Source organism: Salmo trutta, chromosome 25 (genome assembly GCF_901001165.1).
Source record: "Salmo trutta chromosome 25, fSalTru1.1, whole genome shotgun sequence".
In the NCBI taxonomy this organism is placed as follows: Eukaryota; Metazoa; Chordata; class Actinopteri; order Salmoniformes; family Salmonidae; genus Salmo; species Salmo trutta.
The window spans coordinates 27137814-27164329 of NC_042981.1; the positions used below are offsets into that span (position 1 = coordinate 27137814).

Genomic DNA, 26516 nt, shown 5'->3' on the forward strand with positions numbered 1-26516 from the left:
GGCCCACCCACGGCTGTGCCCCTGCTCAGTCATGTGAAATCCATAGATTAGGGCCAGTGAATTTATTTAAACTGACTGATTTCCTTATACGAACTGTAACTCAGTAAAATCTTTGAAATTGTTGCATTTATATTTCTGTTCAGCATATATTACTTTCAGTATTACAGTATATCAGAAGTAGGAAAGACAGTTGTGGTTTAATGACGTGGATAAATGGGAAACAGGCAAAGGGCAGAGCCACTATCTACCCCTTTTCATCTCCACCCCATCCCCACCCTGGGAAGTCTCTTACGGTCACTGCAGTGATGCCTGGGAAGAGCCGCAGCAGACCCACGTTACGGTTCATCTGAGTGCTCACTCTGAACCGTGTGGTCGTGTTCGCCCTCAATACTGTGTCCCAGTTAACTGCAAGGGAGAGGGAGAGAGTTCAGTGAAAACATCCATCTATTGGCCACGTCAAAGATTTGACTTGATATAGATACAGTATGAGTACATAACAGGACAGAGCCAGTATGATACCCCTTGATTACTTTTAAAATCCACTTCAGATTTGACCAGAGGAGGCAGGTTAGGAGACTTGAAGGCATTGAAACTCCCAGAGTCCACCTTGGTCACACGGTTGCCTCGGTACAGCTTGTGATTGAAATACACACACACCTAGAGAGAAACAGATGGGGAACGAATGAAACCTCAGAAGAGATAATACTATGGATGTAGTATATATACAGTGGCAAGAAAAAGTATGTGAACCCTTTGGAATTACCTGAATGTATGCATAAATTAGTCATAAAATTTGATCTGATCTTAGTCACAGCAATAGACAAACACAGTGTGCTTAAACTAATAACACACAAATTATTGTATTTTTCTTGTCTATATTGAATACATCATTTAAACATTCACAGTGTAGCTTGGAAAAAAGTATGTAAACCCCTAGGCTAATGACTTCTCCAAAAGCTAATTGGAGTCAGTAGTCAGCTAACCTGGAGTCCAATCAATGAGATGAGATTGGAGATGTTGGTTAGAGCTGCCTTGCCCTATAAAAAAAAACTCACAAAATTTGAGCATTGCCTGATGTGAACCATGCCTCGAACAAAAGAGATCTCAGAAGACCTACGATTAAGAATTGTTTACTTGCATAAAGCTGGAAAGGGTTGCAAATGTATCTCTAAAAGCATTGATGTTCATTAGTCCACGGTAAGACAAATTGTCTATAAATGTAGAAAGTTGAGCATTATTGCTATTCCAACTGGGAGTGGCCATCCTGCAAAGATGACTGTAAGAGCACAGTGCAGAATGCTCAATGAGGTTAAGAAGAATCCTAGAGTGTCAGCTAAAGACTTACAGAAATCTCTGGAACATGCTAACATCTCTGTTGACGAGTCTACGATATGTAAAACCCCAAACAAGAATTATGTTCATTTGAAGACACCACGGAAGAAGCCACTGCTGTCCAAAAAAAAAACATTACTGCACGTCTGAAGTTCGCAAAAGAGCACCTGGTTATTCCACAGCGCTTCTGGCAAAATATTCTGTGGACAGATGAAACTAAAGTTGAGTTGTTTGGAAGGAACACACAACACTATGTGTGGAGAAAAAAAGGCACAGCACACCAACATCAAAACCTCATCTCAACTGTAAAGTATTGCGGAGGGAGCATCATGGTTTGGGGCTGCTTTGCTGCCTCAGGGCCTGGACAGCTTGCTGTCATCGACAGAAAAATGTATTCCCAAGTTATCAAGACATTTTCAGGAGAATGTAAGGCTATCTGTCTGCCAATTGAAGCTCAACAGAAGTTGGGTGATGCAACAGGACAACGACCCAAAACACAGGAGTAAATCAACAACGGAATGGCTTCAACAGAAGAAAATACGCCTTCTGGAGGGGCCCAGTCAGAGTCCTGACCTCAACCCGATTTAAAATGCTGTGGCATGACCTAGAGAGCAGTTCACACCAGGCATCCTAAGAATATTGCTGAACTGAAACAGTTTTGTAAAAATGAATGGTCCAAAATTCCTCCTGACCGTTGTGCAGGTCTGATCCGCAACAACAGAAAACATTTTGTTGAGTTTATTGCTGCCAAAGGAGAGTCAATCAGTTATTAAATCCAAGGGTTCACATACTTTTCCCACCCTGCACTGTGAATGTTTACACGGTGTGTTCAATAAAGACATGAAAACGTATAGTTGTTTGTGTGTTATTAGTTTAAGCAGACTGTGTTTGTCTATTGTTGTGACTTAGATGAAGATCAGATCAAATTTTATGACCAATTTATGCAGAAATCCAGGTAATTCCAAAGGGTTCACATACTTTTTCTTGCCACTGTATATATTCCCTTCAACAGACACAATGCTAAGGTAAATTAGCGCTTGGCTATTTTGTGCTATAGATTTAACAGAGCATATGACAGAGCCATTGATAAAACACAATTACAACTACATTTTCCTCATATCTTAATTAAAAATGTATCAATCCATCTTTATTGATAGCAGCACATTCTCTAGATACAGCATTAGTTAAAGGCCCCAGAGAGTGTGTACGTTTGTTATTCCGCGACTCTTAAAGACAAACACCCTTTCATAACTCTGAAGTCTCATCTGGCAGTTTCAGGTCAGGTCCTGCATTGCGACACTCGCACATGCTCATGCTTTACTGAACAGTCTTGTTAGACAAGCGGTTGAAGGCTTTTGGTGCCTATTGTCTGACAACATAGTTCATCCTTACACCTTTAACCATCAGGTACAACATAGCTTCTACTATCTCAGCGGATTTGATTTATGTTGAAATTCACATTAAGTTATATCACAAAAGCTCCTATCCACAGCAGCTTAAAAAGCTAGACAGACGAAAAACTATTTCAGTACAAAAGACATGCAATGGGGAATTAGTTTGATATAAATAATAGCAGCTGGGAATTGAAGATTTCATTCATCAACACTTGATTATTGTGTGGAGCAGCGGTCTAAGGCACTTTGTTCTTAACTGACTTGCCTCGTTAAATAAAAGGTTAAAATAAAATAAATTATTCAACGTAAATTCACATTCAAAAACAGGTACAGGTGACTTGTAGGCAACTGAGCTACCAAGAAGCCTCCTTCCACTACTCACCTCAGGAATCGAAAACTGACCGGCGATCAGCAGTGACTCCAAGAGGTTGTTTCTTCCATCATTCCTCAACTCAAAGATCGGCACCTGCAAGAGGTCATATAAACAACATATCACGCTTCTGTTATCTTATCTTCATCAGGCAGTTCAGCCATAAGGATGGCAGGTGTACCTGGGAGCCGGTGAGGATGACAGGCTTCCCCAGGTGCTCACACATGAAGGACAGAGCAGATGCTGTGTAGGCCATGGTGTCCGTGCCGTGGAGGATGACAAAACCGTCATACTTCTCATAGCGTTTCTGGAACCAAGAGACAATAAAGAGAACAGGATCAGACTTGAAGTTCCCAGGTCAAAATGTGTAGTCTACATCTTGCCACAGGCTTTTTGAAATGACTACTGTATTTATTACAAAAGCACCAGAACAGTACCACAAACAGCATGGTTACATAAAAAATGATGTGATAACTGACTTTTACTTCAGGGAATGATTTGAGACTGTTGTATTATTGTAATACATTATGTTGTATCATAATGCATCTGCTTATGCATATGGTTAAAGTCTGGGTTATGGTTAGTGTTAGAGTGAGAAATGACAACACCAAGTACCTCAATGTCCTTCCCAATTGTAGCCCAGTCATCTATGGTCATATTGCAAGAGTCCAGCAAAGGGCTGTACTCTACAAAAGTGTACACTATCCTCTTATTCTGTTTTGACAGCCTGTGAAAAGACACATGTTTACTTTGCGTCACAATCATCCAATAATAAACAAATCACAGAAAACACTCCGAAAGAAACGCAGTGCATTTACAACCAAGCAGACAGTTTACACGGAGACACATAAACAATCAAGGTTAAGCAAATGAGGCGATCACATTTTTAGAAAAGGAAATCACTTTAGGGGGTCTTTGTCTTGGATGTTTTGTTTACTTTACAAATGCAGTGAGACTTGGTTCTGTTTACATGAGAGAGGAACAGGCCGAGGTTAATAAAGAAAGGAAAAGAGTGAGACAAGCCTAGTCTACTTTATGAAGCGAGACAAAGTCTATTTGGTTGAGCCTTCTGTTTCAGCAGCAGGGTGCCCAAACCAGTTCCAAAGCGTGAGGTGTGAATTATGGACGTGTGATGGAGGGGGCATGGATTAGCTCATTTTAGAGGGGAAGGGGGAGACGCCCTGGGAAGTTTAGCTGTTTCTTCTGCTCAGTATGACACTGTATGGGGAGTTACTAATTTGAGGATGTTCTGAGGGGTGGTTGTTAGATGTGTGGAGGGGGATGACTAGTGAGATCTCTGCGTCGCTTTAAAAAAGGAATGGGTTCATGTCTTAGCGAGACCCCATGTTCTAATTATAGGGTCAGTTGCTCCTGGCCTCCCATGCATATTAATGACTCCTCTAACCATGTTGTCCTAGCACCCTAATAAGATAGTGTGCCTCTGCTAAGCTGCTGTGAAAGGATTTTCAATTTAATCTCCCTTTTTAAGACACGGGACAGGACACGGCCACCCCCCACATTACCATAAGACAGCTAGAAAACACGGATGGGGGGTGCACATCATCCCCTAGTTGGGGGTTCAATAGAACAGCAGGGGAATAGCAAGCTCACCCCTCAGCACCTAACCAGGGGCCTAAAGACACCACCCTAATTAGCCCTGGCTCCACACACAATCCTCAAACATATGTTGTTGATAATCTTAAAGCGATAGTGCTGCTGGAAATAATATTAAAATCACTAATTATTCATTTATCTCCTGGTGTAGCCAACGGTGTGGCAGGGAAACAGGTATTAGCATACCGAGGGTAGGTTGCTGCCCCATGGCCTAGCCTGCTGATGAGGAGCAGAGTATTGGGAAGGGAGGGGGGCAAACAGTAATTTGGGGTAAAGGCTTCCCACAGAGAATTTCACTACCACTTTTCACTCGCAACTTTTCAATAAATCAATAAACCAATTTCTTACTGCACGCACTTCAAAATTCAAGCAATGTTAGGATATAATGATATCAACTTTGCCAATTTTATTTCAAGTCCACTGCACATGCTCACTGCAAAGTGCAAACTAAATAATTCAGGCATTAGGGACGTTTATTAGCAATGTTTAGTGACAGCTAGTTTGTGTTAATCAAACTGTGCTGCCACACAAAGGAACATAATGATGGTAATAATGAAAAAGAACCTCACAGAAGCGAGGAGGAAAGAAGATGATTGAATCAACTACTGAACTTAATGAGACTGATAGAATTCGTTTGGGGGGCGGAAGGTGATGTCCTATGAATCCCCTGTGAGACTGTTGAAGTGATCAGGGGGTGAGGAACAGAGGGCTAGGGAGGTAACACATGGCAGGTCTCCAAACAGACACTACCATGATCCAAGCAGGCACAGTGCCAGCAGCCCCTCCTCACACATGCACATGCGCACACACAAACAGTCTCGCTCAGACTAGCTTGAAAAACACTGTGCTTTTGTAGTCCTCTTATCAGTCCCCTATAACCCAGCCCCACCCTGCCAGCCTTTAATCTGTGGTCCAGAGCTGCTCTGAGTGGGTTTGAGGGGCTGAGCCCTGCATGTGTATCTGTATGGATTAGCATGCAGGCAGGATGCAGGCAGGCAGGGGCGCCCCCAATGGCCCCAACACTGCAGGCCAAGAGAGGAGAGGAGGCTGCTGGGAGGGATTTGACCCAAGGTTCCTTGGCTGGGCTCAGCTTCCATCTGGAGGGGCGATAGTGGGCACCCCTTGGACCCGACCTGCCAGGACCCCATTCAGCAGAGGGCCCTCTCGCTGCTCCTGAACACACAGACCTAGACTACAAGGATGAAACACGCTTAACACAGATTAGCCTCACTCCCTGCAAGCGTGACACCAGCAACCCCTCGCAGGCCTATTCGCTCCCCAACAGCAGAAAGCTCCTGGGGATGCTTGGAGTATTACAGAAACATTGTGATAACTCGACTGTGCTGCACTGTTTTTAGCTAGACATGAACCAATGAGATTACCTCTCTCTAGCGGGAGCGAAATAAATTATCTGAAGAGATGGAATAAGGGCATAAGATCAGGCAGCCATGAAAACCACTACAGATATGCTGCTTCACAACTCCCTGCAGGTGTGTGCTCGTAGGATCACTCCCTGATAGATTCAAACACAGACACGACTGAGCAGCAAACTGTTCCTGCCAGGCACGTTTTGACACCAGGTGGAACAAATACAGAGGAATCAAACCACTCTCAGACACACAGCATAGTGTAGCGCAGGCATACAGTATGCTACCAGTACTACATTTTACATTTACATTTTAGTCATTTAGCAGACGCTCTTATCCAGAGCGACTTACAGTAGTGAATGCATACATTTCATACAATTATTTTCCTGTGCTGGCCCCCCGTGGGAATCGAACCCACAACCCCTGGCGTTGGAAACACCATGCTCTACCAACTGATCTACAGGACCCTTTTGATAGTTTATCAGCGTGGTGTGTCAGCATCCTGTCAAAACAACACAGAGTTTTAGAGTGACATGTTCCCAGGCATGCAGGGAATAGACACGTGTGATATTATAGCCTGTAGGTCTACTGCTATGGAGGAGCCATACTGAACTGATTTTGGGGGAGGATCTCAACCTTTATCCTGACATGATATGCTGTACACTACAATGTGTTTTTTCAAGGAACCTTTTAAAAAGCCTTGTAGATTGAAAAACCCTTGAAATCCGTCAATGTCTTGTCTTTGAATTTGACAGTCAAATTAAGCAGCTCAAATTAAGCAACAGTTCATACCCTGTTGTAAATCATGGATTATAACTTCCAGCTATCTCCCTCTCCAAATTCACACAGGAATGTACCTTTGTTTAACAGACATTTCCCACCAAAACTCTAACACATTTTAAAAGGTTATAAAGGAAATACTGTAGCTAGAAAAGTATATACACTACATGTACAAAGTCTCCACCCTTGATGTTGTGTTTGAAATATGAAAAATTATGAAGGCGTTTTTGTTAAGAGAGGGATGTGATCTTAGAAACTATAAGAGGAAATTGTTTCTATAACTTTGTACAACTGAGTAGTCACCGCACCTTGAGTGAAGTCAGAGAGCGTGTCAGCCTCACGAACTGCCCCTTTTGAATGAACTGCATAAAATGGTGGGTTAAGAATTAACATATCAGACCAGAGAGGCGTGTAGCTGCAGCTCACGTCCAAAGTGGTTTGAACTCTGAAATCTCAACACGAGGTAGAGACAATAACATCACCTCCCGGAAAATCATTGGTACGGCTGATTAGCTGTCCTAAGTAAAATATCTAGAAAAGTGAATTTAAGTGGGACCATTCTACTACTCTTCTCAAATCACCTTAGTACACTACTCTCATCACCCAATGGGAACCATCGACACGGCTGGCTAGCCTATCTTCAAAGAGGCAGCTTCAGGAGTGAATTGAAAGCAGAATAAACTCTGTAGTTCTGTTCAGGACTACACGACGGGTCACTGGATACAGGACGACGGCAGAGAACAACAGTAGAAGAGACGGGTGGGGACCCCCTTTGGACAATCAGAGCCTTACAAGCGTGCTGCGGAAAGGCCTAACACCCTTTCTAAGAAGGCCTGGTTCCGACAGCGATACACAGCGAACCAAGGCATTTACACGCAAATACATTCATGATTTCTTACTCCAAATGGGCGGCGGTTCATGTGCAAAGTATATGATTTCTGTGAGAGTAGTTTCTAAAATGTACCAACGATAAGTGTCTCTTTCTTTCTCTCTCTCCCTCCCACTCCATCTCTATTGTGTCAGTCCGCTAGGGACCTGTTTCTAATGTATTAAGTCTGTATGTTTATCCTTTGTTATCATTTAGTTAGCTAGTAAATAAATAATTAAACCAATTTGTGTAGTACTGAATAATAAGTAAGGCTGGGTTTTTTTCAGATGCAGAGGTTACGACTGATCAGAATGATGATATGATACAAGGTTATGATTAATACGTTGACTGTTTTATTGATGTGATAGGTAAAGACCTTTAGAGTTTAATTCGGGAGATGGTAACTCTTTTAAACAACCGCTCTCGTGGTGCCCCAAATCCTAATGAGTTAATTGTTACATGAATCATTTAATCAGGTAAGAATTAAATATATTTAGTTGATTAGATAATTATCAGTCATCAGATGAATGAAAATAAAGTCACAACAATACAATAGACTCCTCTGTAAAGAAATGGTAAGGGCGTAAACATTTATGTATCGGTAGTAGCGGTAGGTAGAGGTTCATATATTTCTATAAGACCAGATATAACTACTATTAGCCTAGTCTGTTAGCCTGTTGGGGCTAGGGGGCAGTATTTTCACGGCCAGATAAAAAAACGTACCTGATTTAAACTGGTTACTACTCTTGCCCAGAAACGAGAATATGCATATAATTAGTAGATTTGGATAGAAAACACTCTAAAGTTTCTAAAACTGTTTGAATGGTGTCTGTGAGTATAACAGAATTCATATGGCAGGCCAAAACCTGAGAAGATTCTATGCAGGAAGTGCCCTGTCTGACAATTTGTTGTCCTTCTGTTGCATCTCTATCAACATTACAGCATCTGTGCTGTTACGTGACACTTTCTAAGGCTTCCATTGGCTCTTTAAAGCATTCAGAAAGCGGAATGACGTGTCTCCTGTCTCTGGGCAAAGTACAGCAGCAGAGTTTGTAAGTGGCCTGCCTGGGGACAGTGAGACTGAGATGCGAGTTCACGAGACTTCTCAATTTTTTTCTTTGTCCGGTTGGAATATTATCGCTATTTACAAGAAAAATAGCATAAAAATGGATTTTAAACAGCGTTTGACATGCTTCTAAGTACGGTAATGGAATATTTTGAAACTTTTTGTCACGAAATGCGCTCGCGCGTTACCCTTCGGATAGTGACCTGAATGCACGAACAAAACGGAGGTATTTGGATATAACTATGGATTATTTGGAACCAAAACAACATTTGTTGTTGAAGTAGAAGTCCTGGGAGTGCATTCTGATGAAGAACAACAAAGGTAATCCAATTTTTCTTATAGTAATTCTGAGTTTAGTGAGCCCCAAACTTGGTTGGTGTCAAATTAGCTAGCCTGTGATGGCCGAGCTATGTACTCAGAATATTGCAAAATGTGCTTTCGCCGAAAAGCTATTTTACAATCTGACATAGCGTTTGCATAAAGGAGTTCTGTATCTATAATTCTTAAAATAATTGTTATGTATTTTGTCAACGTTTATCATGAGTAATTTAGTAAATTCACCGGAAGTTTTCGGTGGGTATGCTAGTTCTGAACATCACATGCTAATGTAAAAAGCTGGTTTTTGATATAAATATGAACTTGATTGAACAAAACATGCATGTATTGTATAACATAATGTCCTAGGAGTGTCATCTGATGAAGATCATCAAAGGTTAGTGCTGCATTTAGCTGTGGTTTTGTTTTTTGTGACATATGCTTGCTTTGAAAATGGCTGTGTGATTATTTTTGGCAGGGTACTCTCCTGACATAATCTAATGTTTTGCTTTCGCTGTAAAGCCTTTTTGAAATCGGACAATGTGGTTGGATTAACGAGAGTCTTATCTTTCAAATGGTGTAAAATAGTCATATGTTTGAGAAATTGAAGTTATAGCATTTTTGAGGTATTTGTATTTTGCGCCACGCGATTCCACTGGCTGTTGACTAGGGTGGGACGCTAACGTCCCACTGGCCCAGAGAGGTTAGTCTTTTATTATTTGTATCAAACTCCAAGCTCTCCATCTGAAGTGTGTCAGTCAAATAGCACAAGGCTACATTAGTCTAAATCTACAGTGATGAGCTGTTACATGGAGGTTAAACAGTACTCTTTTCACAGTTTGAATGATTGTACACTGTACGAAGATTGTAAAATAAAGTAAAACATCTCAACATTTAACTAGCCAATATATTAATAACAGCAAAGGCAAAGTAAAAATAATAAATAAAAATAGGGATAGAAGGCTGCAAGAGGAGCCCTGGAGAGGTGGGGTGAGGGGAGAGGTGGAGCCAGGAGAGAGGTGGAGTACATGGGTGACTTACGGCAGGACCAGGGTGTTCTCCTGTGGTCCACTCGTGCTGTAGTATTCGTACATACGGGACTGGAGAGCATACTCCTCATCATGGAGGATGGGAAGCTTTCGCAGGGCCTTCACAAACGCATTAGGCTCTGGGGACAGCACTGTGTATGAGAGACAGAGAGAGACAGAGTTGAGAAGGTGATGTTACCATTAGAGTACAGAGCAACAAATCAGTCAGAGTTCAGGTAGGGTGAGCTCAACAACAGCCTATATAGATCTGAGTCTGATGTTTATTTTGTAAAGAGAGGGCTCTGACATAGCCTAGGGACCTTGGGTTGGAAAGTGCAGCAATATGGTAGAGTCTAGGGCCGGGAAGATACCAGTATCGCGATATTCATTAGTATCGTGGCAAGGAAACAAAAAACGAAGTAGATTTAACTTCTTTAGGAAAACAGCCTTAATGTTGGAAACAAACATCATGTCATCCAGAGTCACATGTATTTATTTTCCAAGCTATAGCACACAATATTTTACATAGAGCAGGTTTTTAAAAGGACCAAAGCATGAAGACTACTTTGCGTTTTCATTTTTGCCATAGGAAAAAAATATGGTAATACTGGTATCGTCCCGTTCTATTGTTGTCCAGGCCCTACTTTCTTGTTAATTAGGCAAGTCAAACAGAAAGACTACCTCAAGAGCATTTTTGCAATAACGCAAATAAATAAATAAAAGGTGTAAATAATCATAAAGTCTTTTCAGGGGGCATTATCAGATTTACCATTCTCAGTTTATCATGCCTTGTGTTATACTCAACCCTAGTGGCAAACTGGAGAATCACCTCGATGTGAAAAGTAGGCTGTGTTTGAAAATGACTAATCATTCATGTAATGTGAAATAACTCATCATAGGACAACAGTCCACCAGAATATGTTAATGTAATAAACCAGGGACAGACCCCGGGTCTTCAATGGTGAATTAGTTACCGATGAGTGCCTTTCCCAATAAATTACTTCCTAAAGTGGGAGAAGAATGCAGGCTGCGTGGCATGCTGGCACGTGACTGCTAATGCATTTCAATGGGAGAGATGAGGCAGGGCAGCTGAGAGGCGTGAAACCTGAGTCAAGCCACTGGAATGAGACGGCTGACGAAAAGTGGACCGCCAGCCACTGTGGACCACCAGCCACTGGCTAGATGGAAAGATTGCATAAAGACAAAACTTTAGACTTCCAAACTGAGCCTTTGGAATGGTGTAATTATACAGTAAGCCCTAAACCTAGAAACTATGGTCACATGAATTATGGTGTAGTGTTTACTGTTTACTCCAAGTACCTTGGCTTCTTGCGGTCAATTTGCGGTCAACAAATTCTTTGTAATTATTTATTATTGTTGACCTGGCCAAGGCTTTCAACTCTGTCAATCACCACATCCTCATCAGCAGACTCAACAGCCTCGGTTTCTCAAATGATTGCCTCGCCTGGTTCACCAACTACTTTTCCGATAGAGTTCAGTGTGTCAAATCGGAGGGCCTGTTGTCTGGGCCTCTGGCAGTCTCTATGGGGGTGCCACAGGGTTCAATTATTTTCTCTGTATACATCAATGACGTCGCTATTGCTGCTGGTGAGTCTCTGATCCACCTCTACGCAGACTTCACCATTCTGTATACTTCTGGCCCTTCTTTTGACACTGTGTTAACTACCCTCCAGACGAGCTTCAATGCCGTACAGCTCTCCTTCCGTAGCCTCCAACTGCTCTTAAATACAAGTAAAACTAAATGCATGCTCTTCAACCGATCGCTGCCTACACCTGCCCGCCCGCCCAGCATCACTACTGTGGACGGTTCTGACTTAGAATATGTGGACAACTACAAATACCTAGGTGTCTGGTTAGACTGTAAACTCTCCTTCCAGACTCACATCAAACATCTCCAATCCAAAGGTAAATCTAGAATTGGCTTCCTATTTCGCAACAAAGCATCCTTCACTCATGCTGCCAAACATACCCTCGTAAAACTTACCATCCTACCAATCCTCGACTTCGGTGATGTCATTTACAAAATAGCCTCCAACACCCTACTCAACAAATTGGATGCAGTCTATCACAGCGCCATCTGTTTTGTCACCAAAGCCCCATACACTACCCACCACTGCGACCTGTACGCTTTCGTTGGCTGGCCCTCGCTTCATACTCGTCGCCAAACCCACTGGTTCCAGGTCATCTACAAGACCCTGCTAGGTAAAGTCCCGCCTTATCTCAGCTCGCTGGTCACCATAGCAGCACCCACCCGTAGCACACGCTCCAGCAGGTGTATTTCACTGGTCACCCCCAGGGCCAATTCTTCCTTTGGCTGCCTCTCCTTCCAGTTCTCTGCTGCCAATGACTGGAACAAACTACAAAAAATCTCTGAAACTGGAAACACTTATCTCCCTCACCAGCTTTAAGCACCAGCTGTCAGAGCAGCTCACAGATCACTGCACCTGTACATAGCCCTTCTATAAATTGCCCAAACAATTACCTCATCCCCTACTGTATTTATTTATTTATTTTGCTCCCTTGCACCCCAGTATTTCTACTTTGCACATTCACCTACTGCAAATCTACAATTCCAGTGTTTTTAATTGCTATATTGTATTTACTTCACCACCGTGGCCTTTTTATTGCCTTTACCTCCCTTATCTCACCTCATTTGCTCACATTGTATATAGACTTGTTTTTGTACTGTATGTTTGTTTTACTCCATGTGTAACTCTGTGTTGTATGTGTTGAACTGCTTTGCTTTATCTTGGTGTAACGATTGGCGTCGGGTGATGAGGAAGCGGACCAAAACGCAGCTGGGAGCGAACACATGTTTATTCTTACACTGAATTAAACACGTTCACAAAACCAAGAAAATGCCTGATCATTAACTGCTCAAACAAAAGAGACAACCCACCAACATCGTGGGGGGAAAGGAACTTAAATGTGATTCCCAATCAGACATAACTAGCGACAGCTGTCTGATTGGAAATCACCCCGAGCCCAACATAGAAATAAACCACAAAGAAAGGCTATAACAAAACATAGAAAATAAACCATAGAAATACCACACCCTGACCAAAATAGCAGAGTTCCCCTGGTCAGGGCGTGACAGTACCCCCCCTCCAACGGTGCGTACTCCCGGCGCACCAACCTAAAGTCTATTAGGGGGGGGACCCGGGTGGGCGCCTCACCCTCGGTGGAGGCTCTGGCCCCGGGGCGTGTTTCTCCCCCTGCCTCCACCCTAACCCTACCCCTCTGGCCCGGACTGGACCACGGTGGAGCGGCATGCTCAGGCTCCGGAGCGGAGCCGCCGACCGGAAGAGGACTGGTCACCGGTGGACCGGACACAGGCCGTGCCGGACTGTGGACACGCGCCGTGGGCCTGGTGCGGGGAACAGGGACGGGCCGGACAGGACCGGGGAGACGCACCACCAACCTGGTGCGGGGAGCAGGGACGGGCCGGACTGGCCTGGGGACACGCACCACCAACCTGGTGCGGGGAGCAGGGACGGGCCGGACTGGACTGGGGACACGCACCACCGGCTTGGTGCGGGGAGCCGGGATGGGCCGGACAGGACTGTGGACACGCACCACTAACCTGGTGCGGGGAGCAGGAATGGGCCGGACAGGATTGGGGACACGCACCACTAACCTGGTGCGGGGAGCAGGGACGGGCCGGACTGGGGACACGCACCACTAGCTTGGTGCGGGGAGCAGGGACGGGCCGGACTGGACTGGGGACACGCACCACTGGCTTGGTGTGGGGAGTAGGAATGGGCCGGACAGGACTGGGGACACGCACCACTAACCTGGTGCGGGGAGCAGGGACGGGCCGGACTGGAGACGTCTGGCAGCTCGGGACAGTCTGGGCAGTCTGGCCACTCCGGCAGTTCAGCGCAGTCTGGCCACTCCGGCAGTTCAGCGCAGTCTGGCCACTCCGGCAGTTCAGCGCAGTCTGGCCACTCCGGCAGTTCAGCGCAGTCTGGCCACTCCGGCAGTTCAGCGCAGTCTGGCCACTCCGGCGACTGTTGACTGGCGGGCAGCTCCGACGACTGTTGACTGGCGGGCAGCTCCGACGACTGTCGACAGGCGGACAGCTCTGACGACTGTTGACTGGCGAGGCTGGGTTCACGCACTTGAAGCCTGGTGCGTGGTGCTGGTACCGGATATATAGGACCATGGAGGCTTACTGGCGGTCTCGAGCTTAACCCTGGCATCGCCCTTTCTGGCTGAATGCCTACTACCCCCTGGTAACTGCGCGGCGCTGGTATAGCGCGTACTGGCCTAAAAACACTTGGCCTCTCCATAACACCCATTACCCCGAAGCGTAAGCCCTGTCCATTAATTGGCCTCCCAGAAACACTGCGTGGATTTGGCCTGGGGCTCCAAACTTGCCCCGCAAAACTCCCCTTGTGCCCCCCCCCAAAAAAATTATTGGGGAGGCCTCTCGAGTTTCCTCAACTCCTCGTTCCTCTGCTGCTTGGTCCTGGTTTGGTGGGTTGTTCTGTAACGATTGGCGTCGGGTGATGAGGAAGCGGACCAAAACGCAGCTGGGAGCGAACACATGTTTATTCTTACACTGAATTAAACACGTACACAAAACCAAGAAAATGCCTGATCATTAACTGCTCAAACAAAAGAGACAACAACCCACCAACATCGTGGGGAGAAAGGAACTTAAATGTGATTCCCAATCAGACATAACTAGCGACAGCTGTCTGATTGGAAATCACCCCCAGCCCAACATAGAAATAAACCACAAAGAAAGGCTATAACAAAACATAGAAAATAAACCATAGAAATACCACACCCTGACCAAAATAGCAGAGTTCCCCTGGTCAGGGCGTGACACTTGGCCAGGTCGCAGTTGTAAATGAGAACTTGTTCTCAACTTGCCTACCTGGTACAAAGGTAAAATAAATAAAGAAAATAAATAAATGTTTCGCCCCCCCTCACCATCCGCTCAAGAAAAAAAATCATCCTGCAGCTGAATCTAGTTGATGATCCCTGGCGTAGACATACCCTTCAGACATTTTATCCAAAGTGCTTAATGTGTCCTTGCCCCAAAAACAATGCTTAATTCTTTCCCATTTCAGGAAATTAATTATACAGAAATCAAAAGAAGAAAAACTGGAATTGAAAAGATAAGCAGATATGTTTCAGTGGTGTGTCACATTAGAAAAATACCTGGACAGTTTGGGTTGTTTAAGTCAACAAAAATCTTGATTAATCTTTGTAAAGATGTGTGGATGAAACATCCTAATTCAGCTGATCTTGCACTCTGCAATTAATATGCAAGACTGACAAATGGCGGTGGTGAACACCTTCATTTAGGTCAACTGTAACTGATTGGACAGTTAACCAGTACTGAAGCATGCTTTGGTCGTTTTGTACCCTCAACAAACATAATATTATGTTGTTTTATCCTGTTACCCTGTTCTGTACGTCATAGCTAGTTATTCATTAGTTTAACGTTAGGGCAGTAGACATCCATCCACATGTGTTCTCAAATTAATTTTACAATGGGGAAGGAAGTGAGTTGAAACTAAGCATACGTGGACAAACATGATCTTCATGATTTAGATTTTCAAGGTGCAATGTATGTTGCAAGAAGTTCACAGAACATTAAGCATTTTGTTACAATGTAACCCGAGAACACAAGGCATTAAAACCTCTACCGGATCGGTGGGTCCCCTGTGGGACGGTTGAGCTAATATAGGCTAATGTGATTAGCATGAGGTTGAAATTAACAAGAAAATTTCCCAGGACATAGACATATCTGATATTGGCAGAAAGCTTAAATTCTTGTTAATCTAACTGCACTGTCAAAGTTACAGTAGCTATTACAGTGAAAGAATACCATGCTATTGTTTGAGGAGAGTGAACAGTTATAAACTTGAAAATGTATTAATAAAGCAATTGGGCACATTTGGGCAGTCATCATACAATCTTTTAAACTGAAATACAATGGTTCATTGGATCAGCCTAAAACTTTGCACATACACTGCTACCAACTAGTGGACAAAATCGAAGTTGCGCCTGGGCTGGTATAATACATTATCGCCTTTCTCTTGTATTTCAAAGATGGTACAAAAAAATATTTATATATGTTTTTTTCTTTGTATTATCTTTTACCAGATCTAATATGTTATATTCTCCTACGTTAATTTAACATTTCCACAATCTTCAAAGTGTTTTCTTTAAAATGGAATCAAGAATATGCATATCCTTGCTTCAGGTCCTGAGTTACTGGCAGTTAGATTTGGGTATGTCATTTTATGAGAAAATCTTTAAAAAGGGGCGGATCCTTAATTTACAAGGCATTCTGCCTTAACCCAAGGTTTCGCAGTTGTAAGCACCGCTTACCGGTGGGACCATGTGAAAGACAATCCCGACGCTCTGTTTTAACATTTAGAAATGTCAAAAATCATCACGTGAGATACGGTTTTCAAAACATATGGAACTTATCATTCGTAACAGCAACAAATAATAAATTAAAAATATATGCGGGTACCAGTCAAAAGTTTGGACACACCTACTTATTCAAGGGTTTTTCTTTATTTTTTACTATTTTCTACATTGTAGGATAATAGTGAAGAACGACATCAAAACTATGAAATAACACATATGGAAACATGTAGTAACCAAAAAAGTGTTAAACAAATCATACATTTTATATTTGAGATTCTTCAAAATAGCCACCCTTTGCCTCAATGATAGCTTTGCACACTCTTGGCATTTTCTCAACCAGCTCACCTGGAATGCCTTTCCAACAATCTTGAAGGAGTTCCCACATATGCTGAGCACTTGTTGGCTGCTTTTCATTCCCTCTGCAGTCCAACTCATCCCAAATCATCTAAATTGGGTTGAGGTCGGGTGATTGTGGAGGCCAGGTCATCTGATGCAGCACTCCAGCACTCTCCTTCTTGGTCAAATAGCCTTTACACAGCCTGGATGTGTGTTGGGTCATTGTCCTGTTGAAAAACAAATGATAGTCCCACAAAGCACAAACCAGATGGGATGGCGTATCGCTGCAGAATGCTGTGGTTGCCATGCTGGTTAAATAGATCACAGACAGTGTCACCAGCAAAGCACCCCCACACATCACACCTCCTCCTCCATGCTTCACTGTGGGAACCACACACGCGGAGATCATCTGATCACCTACTCTGCATCTCACAAAGACAGAGCAGTTGCAACCAAAAATCTAACATTTGGACACATCAGCCCAAAGGACAGATTTCCATGGTCTAATGTCCATTGCTCGTGTTTTTTGACCCAAGCAAGACTCTTATTATTATTGGTGTCCTTTAGTAGTGGTTTCTTTGCAGCAATTCAACCATGAAGGCCTGATTCACACAGTCTCCTCCGAACAGTTGATGTTGAGATGTGTCTATTACTTGAAGCATTTATTTGGGCTGCAATTTCTGAGGTTGGTTACACTAATGAACTTGTTCTCTGCAGCAGAAGTAACTCTGGGTCTTCCTTTCCTATGGCGGTCCTCATGGGAGCCAGTTTCATCATAGCGCTTGTGTGACTGCAATTGAATAAACTTTCAAAGTTCTTGAAATCTTCCCCATTGACTGGCCTTCATGTCTTAAAGTAATGATGGACTGTCGTTTCTCTTTGCTTATTTGAGCTGTTCTTGCCATAATATGGACTTGGTCTTTTACCAAATAGGGCTATCTTCTGTATACCACCCCTACCTTGTCACAACACAACTGATTGGCTCAAACGCATTAAGAAGGAAAGAAATTCCACAAATTAACTTTTAACAAGGCACACCTGTTAATTGAAATGCATTCATCAAGGCAAAGGCTGGCTACTTTGAAGAATCTCACAAATAAAATATATTTTGATTTCTTTAACACTTTTTTGGTTACTACATGATTCCATATGTGTTATTTCATAGTTTTGATGTCTTCACTGTTATTCTACAATGTAGAAAATAGTAAAAATAAAGAAAAACCCTGGAATGAGTAGGTGTGTGCCAACTTTTGACTGGTACTGTATATACTTACTGTAGCAGGTTTGCACAGATCCATACGGCTATGTGCCTCCAGCTGACGAACTACACTTCCGCTACACTTCCTCCTTAGTTACACTTACACACAGGTGTTCGGGCACGCTAGATAGCCAATTAGCACTTAGCACAGGAGTTGTTCCATGCCATTTCAGCAAGCCATAACAGCCTCCATCTCAGATTGTTCTGAAATTGTTTCCTGTAGATAGAAACCGATAAGATTAGCATTCCTGCAACATTATTTTGTTGAAATTAAGCTAATTGATTGCTCCGAAATTGGCCATTTTCATTTATAGGATTCATTTAATATTCAAAAAATATAGTACCCTACATCTGATTTGGAACAAACTTTATCTAACAATGAGTAAGACATGAGGAATCCAAATAAATGGTCAAAAGCCCTCAAGGACCCCCCGCATTCATCCAACCGCAACAACAAGTACAAAGTATGAGTTCTTTATGTCTGACAAGTAGTATGGAGCTGCGTCTCAAAGTATTGTTTCTTCATCCTATGCAATCTACTATGAGTGAAATTGGTGATGTTTTTTCCCCGTTTTTTCCCCGAAATTAGTAACTGAAGTTGTTGGGTTTATGTCCCATCCTACATTCTGATATTACTAGGTTCTGACCACTAGATGGTGCTGTTCCTGCTATTTGTTTAATTTACTTTTTTTTTAACTGATATTGGCCAATTGAGTGACATATAACAAGAGGAAAACTGTTGATGCACAACCATGTTTTGAAATGGCACCTTGTGTATTGTACCATTCTAGCTCACAACAGTAAGTTGAGACATTTTAGCATTTGTGGCACATTTTTTTATACTTTAGGATGATTTAGAAATGAATCATGACAATGCTAATATAGGTACCATTGTCTTGCATGTGCCTCAAATGCAAAAAAGTGTCAACTTACTGTCAGGAGCTAGAATGGTACAATACACAATATGCAATTTCAAAACTTGGTTGCGCATCAACAGTTTTCCTCTTGTTATATGTCACACAATTAGCCCATATCAGTTTGATTGGTCAATTAGTCTAGCCAGCTTTCTAAATAACTGACCAGGCATGCAAGACACGTGCCCAGGGGCCCTCACGTCCAAAAATCTGTCAAATACTCAGAGCCGCAGCTCTATACTACTTGTCAGACACAGAAAACTGATACTATACACTGAGTGTACAAAACATTAGGAACACCTGCTCTTTCCATGACAGTATGACAAGGTGAATCCAGGTGAAAGCTATGATCCCTTATTGATGTCACCTGTTAAATCCACTTCAATCAGTGTAGATGAAGGGGAGGATGCAGGTTAAAGACACATTTTTAAGCCTTGAGACAATTGAGACGTGTGTATGTGTGGCATTCAGAGGGTGAATGACACACAGGCAAGGAAGAAGGCAACACAAATGGCAGGGGACTCAATTCACATCAAAACTCAAGAAAGAATCTTTGACCTCTTTCTCCCCTCTCTCTCCAAATGAAATCCTGCGACTTGAGGTCCAGCCGCCCGACAACATGCCCACTCGACCCCATCCCCTCCTCCCTTCTCCAGACCATCTCTGGAGACCTTCTCCCATTGCTAACTTTGCCCAATTAATCCCTGGCTACTGTCTGCATTCCCTCTGACTCCAAAATGGCCAGAGTCACTCCCCTCCTCAAGAAACCAACACCCGACTCCCCTGACGTCAAACTACGTCCTACCGTGTAGTCTTCTCCTACCAGGTGATGTGGAGAGGATCTGTGTCTGCACCACGTACTCTCACTACTGATGTCCCCCAGGGCTCGGTTCTAGGCCCTCTCCTATTCCCTCTATACATCAAGTCACTCAGCTCCATCATATCCTCACATGGTCTCTCCTATCATTGCTATGATGACACAACTACCTTTCTCCTTCCCCCCTTCTGACACCCAGGTGGCGACACACATCTCTGCGTGCCTGGCAGATATCTCAGCTTGGATGTCAGCCCACCACCTCAAGCTCAGCGGAGCTGAGTGAGAGAAGAGGACCTAGAAATTAGCCCTGGGGGACACCAGTCATGAGAGTACGTGGTGCAGACATAGACGGAGCTGCTCTTCCTCCCGGGTAAGGCCTAACAGTTTCAAGACCTCTCCATCATGGTTGAGAACTCCACGGTGTTCCCCTCCCAGAGTCAAAAGAACCTTGGAGTTACCCTGGACAACACCCTGTCGTTCTCTGCAAATATCAAAGCAGTGACTCGCTCCTTCAGGTTCATGCTCTACAACATCCGTAAAGTACGACCCTACCTCATTCAGGAAGCGCCGCAGGTCCTAATCCAGGAACTTGACAACTCCCGTACTGACTACTGAAACTCGGTGTTGGCTGGGCTCCCCGCTTGTCCCATCAAACACCTCCAACTTATCCAGAACGCTGCAGCCCGCCTGGTGTTCGACCTTCACAAGTTCTCCCATGTCACCCCGCTCCTCCGCACACTCCACTGGCATCCAGTCGAAGCTCGCATCCACTACAAGAGCATGGTAAGCTTTCTACTGAGCAGCAAGAAGAACTGCCCCTCCTACATTCAGGCTATGCTCAAACCCTACACCCCAACCCGAGTACTCCATTCTGCCACCTCTGTTCTCTTTGCCCTTCCACCCCTACAGGAGGGCAGCTCTCTCTCAGCCCAGCCAAAGCTCTTCTCTCTCCTCGCACCTAAAGGGTGGAACCAGCTTCCCCCTGATGTCACGGTTGTCGTCTTCGTCTTCCGACGATATAATGAAATCGTCGTCTGAAAATGTAGACCAATACGCAGCAGGTACGTGTATGCTCATATTTAGATTTATTCACTTACAAAAACCACTGAATACAAAATAACAAAACCACTAGAACAAACGAACAACTAACAGTCTGGCAAAGCCTAGGGCTGAACACAGAACAATCACCCACAAAACACAAACACAAACACACCCTCATTTATGAGACTCTCAATCAAAGGCAGATAGAAAACACCTGCCTTCAACTGAGAGTCCCAACACCAATTCACCAGACATAGAAACAGACATACTAGACTCCACATAGAACTACCTAGACATAAACCAAAACCCGGACATACTAAATCAAACACCCTTTACACAAACACACCACCCCGAACCACATAAAACAAATACCCTCTGTCACGCCCTGACCAAACTACAAACAATTAACCTTATATACTGGCCAGGACGTGACAGTACCCCCCCCTTAAAGGTGCTACCCCAGAAGCACCTTAACACAAAAAAAATATAAATACCCCCAAACAATACCCAAAAGAAAGATTTCCCCCTTTCTAAAGGGAGGGAAGGGAGGGTGGCTGCCGTCAACGACGGCACTGTGCTACACCCCCCCTCCCCAACCCACCTATATTGGAGGCGGCTCAGGTTCTGGCCGTTCCAGGCAGTCTGGCAGTTCGGGGCAGTCTGGCGGCTCGGGGCAGTCTGGCGGCTCGGGGCGGTCTGGGCAGTCTGTCAGCTCGGGGCGGTCTGGGCAGTCTGTCAGCTCGGGGCGGTCTGGGCAGTCTGTCAGCTCGGGGCGGTCTGGGCAGTCTGTCAGCTCGGGGCGGTCTGGGCAGTCTGTCAGCTCGGGGCGGTCAGGGCAGTCTGTCAGCTCGGGGCGGTCAGGGCAGTCTGGCCACTCCGGCAGGTCAGGGCAGTCTGGCCACTCCGGCAGGTCAGGGCAGTCTGGCCACTCCGGCAGGTCAGGGCAGTCTGGCCACTCCGGCAGGTCAGCGCAGTCTGGCCACTCCGGCAGTTCAGCGCAGTCTGGCCACTCCGGCAGTTCAGCGCAGTCTGGCCACTCCGGCAGTTCAGCGCAGTCTGGCCACTCCGGCAGTTCAGCGCAGTCTGGCCACTCCGGCAGTTCAGCGCAGTCTGGCCACTCCGGCAGTTCAGCGCAGTCTGGCCACTCCGGCAGTTCAGCGCAGTCTGGCCACTCCGGCAGTTCAGCGCAGTCTGGCCACTCCGGCAGTTCAGCGCAGTCTGGCCACTCCGGCAGTTCAGCGCAGTCTGGCCACTCCGGCAGTTCAGCGCAGTCTGGCCACTCCGGCAGTTCAGCGCAGTCTGGCCACTCCGGCAGTTCAGCGCAGTCTGACCACTCCGGCGACTGTTGACTGGCGGGCAGCTCCGACGACTGTTGACTGACGGGCAGCTCCGACGACTGTTGACTGACGGGCAGCTCCGACGACTGTTGACTGACGGGCAGCTCCGACGACTGTTGACTGACGGGCAGCTCCGACGACTGTTGACTGACGGGCAGCTCCGACGACTGTTGACTGACGGGCAGCTCCGACGACTGTTGACTGACGGGCAGCTCCGACGACTGTTGACTGACGGGCAGCTCCGACGACTGTTGACTGACGGGCAGCTCCGACGACTGTTGACTGACGGGGCTGGGGACACGCACCTTGGGCTTGGTGCGGGGTGCTGGTACTGGGCGTACCAGATTGGAGACACGTACCTCAGGGCTAGTGCGGGGAGCTGGCCTGGGGCTCCATCCTTGCCCCTCTTCACAGCCCTTGTGCCCCCCCCCAAAAATTTCTTGGGGCTGCCTCTCGGGTTCCCTTAACTCTTCCATAGCCCTGGACACGAACCTCCTTAAATCCACCCATGTCCATCCATCCATGCTGTTCTCCTGCTGCTTGGTCCTTTGGTGGTGGGTGATTCTGTCACGGTTGTCGTCTTCGTCTTCCGACGATATAATGAAATCGTCGTCTGAAAATGTAGACCAATACGCAGCAGGTACGTGTATGCTCATATTTAGATTTATTCACTTACAAAAACCACTGAATACAAAATAACAAAACCACTAGAACAAACGAACAACTAACAGTCTGGCAAAGCCTAGGGCTGAACACAGAACAATCACCCACAAAACACAAACACAAACACACCCTCATTTATGAGACTCTCAATCAAAGGCAGATAGAAAACACCTGCCTTCAACTGAGAGTCCCAACACCAATTCACCAGACATAGAAACAGACATACTAGACTCCACATAGAACTACCTAGACATAAACCAAAACCCGGACATACTAAATCAAACACCCTTTACACAAACACACCACCCCGAACCACATAAAACAAATACCCTCTGTCACGCCCTGACCAAACTACAAACAATTAACCTTATATACTGGCCAGGACGTGACACCTGAGACTGTTGCCCTGTCAAAAATGACTCCCAGTCTGGGCCAATCATGCAGGATACACGCCACCCACCTTGCCAAAGAACAGCCCCCAGACCACTCAAGGGAAATCAACAGACCACTAACTTACTACCATGAGACAAGGCCGAGTATAGCCCAAGAAGATCTCACCCACCGCACTAGCCCTAGGGGGGTGCACAAAATCGGACAGGAAGATCATGCCAGTGACTCAACCCACTCAAGGAAGTCGAGTGCAGCGAACAAAGCCTGCTGTGACGTGATGCGCTCTCATAGAGACGGCATGGGAGAGCGCGAACAAGCCAGTGACTCGGCCTCTGTAATAGGGTCAGAGGCACGGAATCCCAAGAAAGATTGGGGAGCTGGGAAGGCAGAGACAGCAAGGGTGGTTCCTCTAGCCAGTACCTTGCCGTTCACCTTCGCACCGCTGAGCCAGACTACACTCAATCATAGGACCTGCTGAAGAGATGGGTCTTCAGTAAAGACTTAAAAGGTTGAGACTGAGTCTGATTCTCTCACATGGAGCGGTAGACCATCCCATAAAAGAGGAGCTCTATAGGAGAAAGCCCTGTCTCCAGCTGTTTGCTTAGAAATAATAGGGACTTGTGTCTTGTGACTGTTGTGCACGTGTAGGTATGTATGGCAGGACCAAATCAGAGCAATAAGTAGGAGCAAATCCATGCAATGCTTCATAGGTTAACAGTAAAACCTTGAAAACCCTATCCTTAACAGGAAGCCAGAGGCTAGCACTGGAGTAAAATGATTCCAGTCAAAACATCTAACAAGACATGGGAGACTTGGAGGGTAACATAGGTGTCTGAGGAGATGGTTTGTGAGTCTGGTTTTAAATATGCAAATGTAGTGATGGATATTCCAGGAGTTTCAGAGGAGTGCAGCTGAGCTGAAGGCACTGAAGACAAGGTCCCCAGTGTTCAGGAGTATGGTGTTGGGAGTAATAAGGAAGCCAGAGTCAGATGAGTAAAGTGAGTGACAGGGGATTTAGGTGTGCAGCATGTCAGAGAAGTAAAAAAAAGAACCAGGACATGGAAAGATTTGTGGATGAGCAGTGGAGTGTGGATGTGATGTTTCCCAGGTTTTGGTGCAGCTGTAGGGAATTTTCTGTTTCCTGTGGTGTGAAATAAATGATCCAAGGATAGAGCGAACAACGATGGTCTTTTAAAGGTTTAACAGCATTCAATGTGCACAATGGTAAGAATGACAGAATACAGCCTGCATGTAAAGTTCTCCAATGGTCCGCAGCCTTACTTTATACCATATCAGATAAGGACCCAGAGAAGGTAGAACACTTTCTTTTGCCCTCTTCCTACCAGCCCATCAGAATGACTGCAAACAGATTGAAAATGGTGTACCCTTCAGGATGAGCACTGAAGCAACAGAATTCTGAACATATTGAAGAAGGGTGACACAGAGGCTATAGGGATGAGCGTTGCAGTAGTCCAGGTAAGCGGTGACAATCTGACAAACTGTTCAACACAATACAATTCAGAATGCCCAAAACCTGGCGGCCCAACTTTTCAGAGCAGAAAGTCAAACTGAGGGAGTCAGAAAGTTGGGGCTTTAATGTTGTGCTTTATAGGAAAACCAAAGGGTGTGCAATATGTCTCCATCCCTATACTGTAAACAATACAAAGTTGGTGTAAGGTGCCTAGGTCATGTGATCAAGGCGCTATTGACATTAAGTAAAAAATAATGGACAGTTGAAATTAGGTTGCTAAGTCACGTGGTTGAAGAGCTATTGACATTTGTACGTTGAAAATATTGATATAAAATTGTGTAAGTGCTTTATGGGAAAAGGGTGTGCAAATCTGTGTCCCTACACTTTGAACAATACAACATTGGTTTGAGGTGCCTAGGTCATATGATCAAGGAGCTATTGAAATTCTAAGTCAAACATTTTAATTAATGAAGGTAAAAGAAAAAAAACAAAGGGCGTGCATGTTATCCCCCTACCCTAGGAACATTCCAAAGTTAGTTTGAGGTGTCTAGGTCACATGGTCAAGCTACTGAATTTTAAATGATTTTGCATAAATATATTTTTAAAATTTGGAATCCTTTTATGAGAAAACCAAAGGATGTGCATCATACCTCCATGTAAGGAATAATGGACCGTTGAAATTAGATTGCTAAGTCATGTGGTGTAAGAGCTATTGAAATGTGAATTTCTTGATCATACACTTTGTTGACGGTGCCTAACTTGTTACATTGACGGTATGCCAGGCAGCCTACACTGTTGCCCTGTGATGATGAAACTCAGGTCGGAATCGGGATAATAAGACCTGTGCAATATTTTTAAACATTTTTTCCTTCATAAAGAACCTGAGGTATGTAGCTCAAATCATTTGCGAGCTATTTTAGTTTGAATGTCTGGCGAATATCGAATCTCAAACCACGGTCATTCACCGACTGTCACCTCAGTTAAATGTACTTTGTCTGGGCAACAACAAATACAATGTAAAAATCCCTGTCCAAACTTTTTACCGTTATTATGGTACGTCATCCCGATAGTCCCTCCGGTGTTAATGACCAAGACACACGCTTCATCACAGGGGCTCACATCCAGAGACTGATCACTGCTCGACAACCTCCTTCGTCGGCCTGCCTGTGCCACATTGCTCTGGTGAACTTCAGAATTCTGCGATGGGAACACATCAGACTGATCAAGTTGGCTCAACCTTAAATAGGACAAAGCTCTAGAGAGAGAGGTAATTTCTGAAGCTGGAGAGGGACATGAGGTAGACGTAGACCTTTTACATTCCATCCTTGATTACTAGATAGCTGGTTGTGGAAGATACATTTACATTTTAGCATACGCTCTTATCCAGAGCGACTTATTTTTTTTATTTTTTACTGGCTCCCCGTGGGAATCGAACCCACAACCCTGGCGTTGCACACACCATGCTGGCGTTGCAAACACCATGCTCTACCAACTGAGCCACAGGGAAGGCTACATTATCAAAACAAGGGATGTTTTTAAAGCAATAGACCACAATCAATGACAGAGGATGCTGTGAAGTGCCAAATGCACTAATCAGTACACAGAGTAACCTATATTAAAACTGTAATGTTAAATGCTTGATTGTATTATCTATTTTGGCAAAAATAATGAATCGCAATGATAATATTGGACAAAATGTATTTCCAAGATAAAAGCATGCACATACAATGCAATGATG

General features: G+C 44.6%; 1 protein-coding gene across 3 annotated transcripts in view; it reads right to left on the reverse strand.

Annotated features, from left to right (window-relative positions):
- The window catches only part of LOC115162288 (60 kDa lysophospholipase), a 56445-nt gene that overhangs the window by 16562 nt on the left and 13367 nt on the right, over nt 1-26516 (reverse strand). For 2 of the 3 annotated variants that reach the window (XM_029713448.1, XM_029713446.1), the window contains 7 exons: nt 25822-25975; nt 10148-10286; nt 3712-3823; nt 3278-3403; nt 3109-3192; nt 531-657; nt 293-405 (listed from right to left, as the gene is read on the reverse strand). In XM_029713448.1, coding sequence (XP_029569308.1) covers nt 293-405; nt 531-657; nt 3109-3192; nt 3278-3403; nt 3712-3823; nt 10148-10286; nt 25822-25975 — 855 coding nt within the window. Of the gene's footprint in view, nt 1-292; nt 406-530; nt 658-3108; nt 3193-3277; nt 3404-3711; nt 3824-10147; nt 10287-25821; nt 26205-26516 lie in introns of those variants that run through there. The other variant, XM_029713445.1, reaches the window with a different exon arrangement.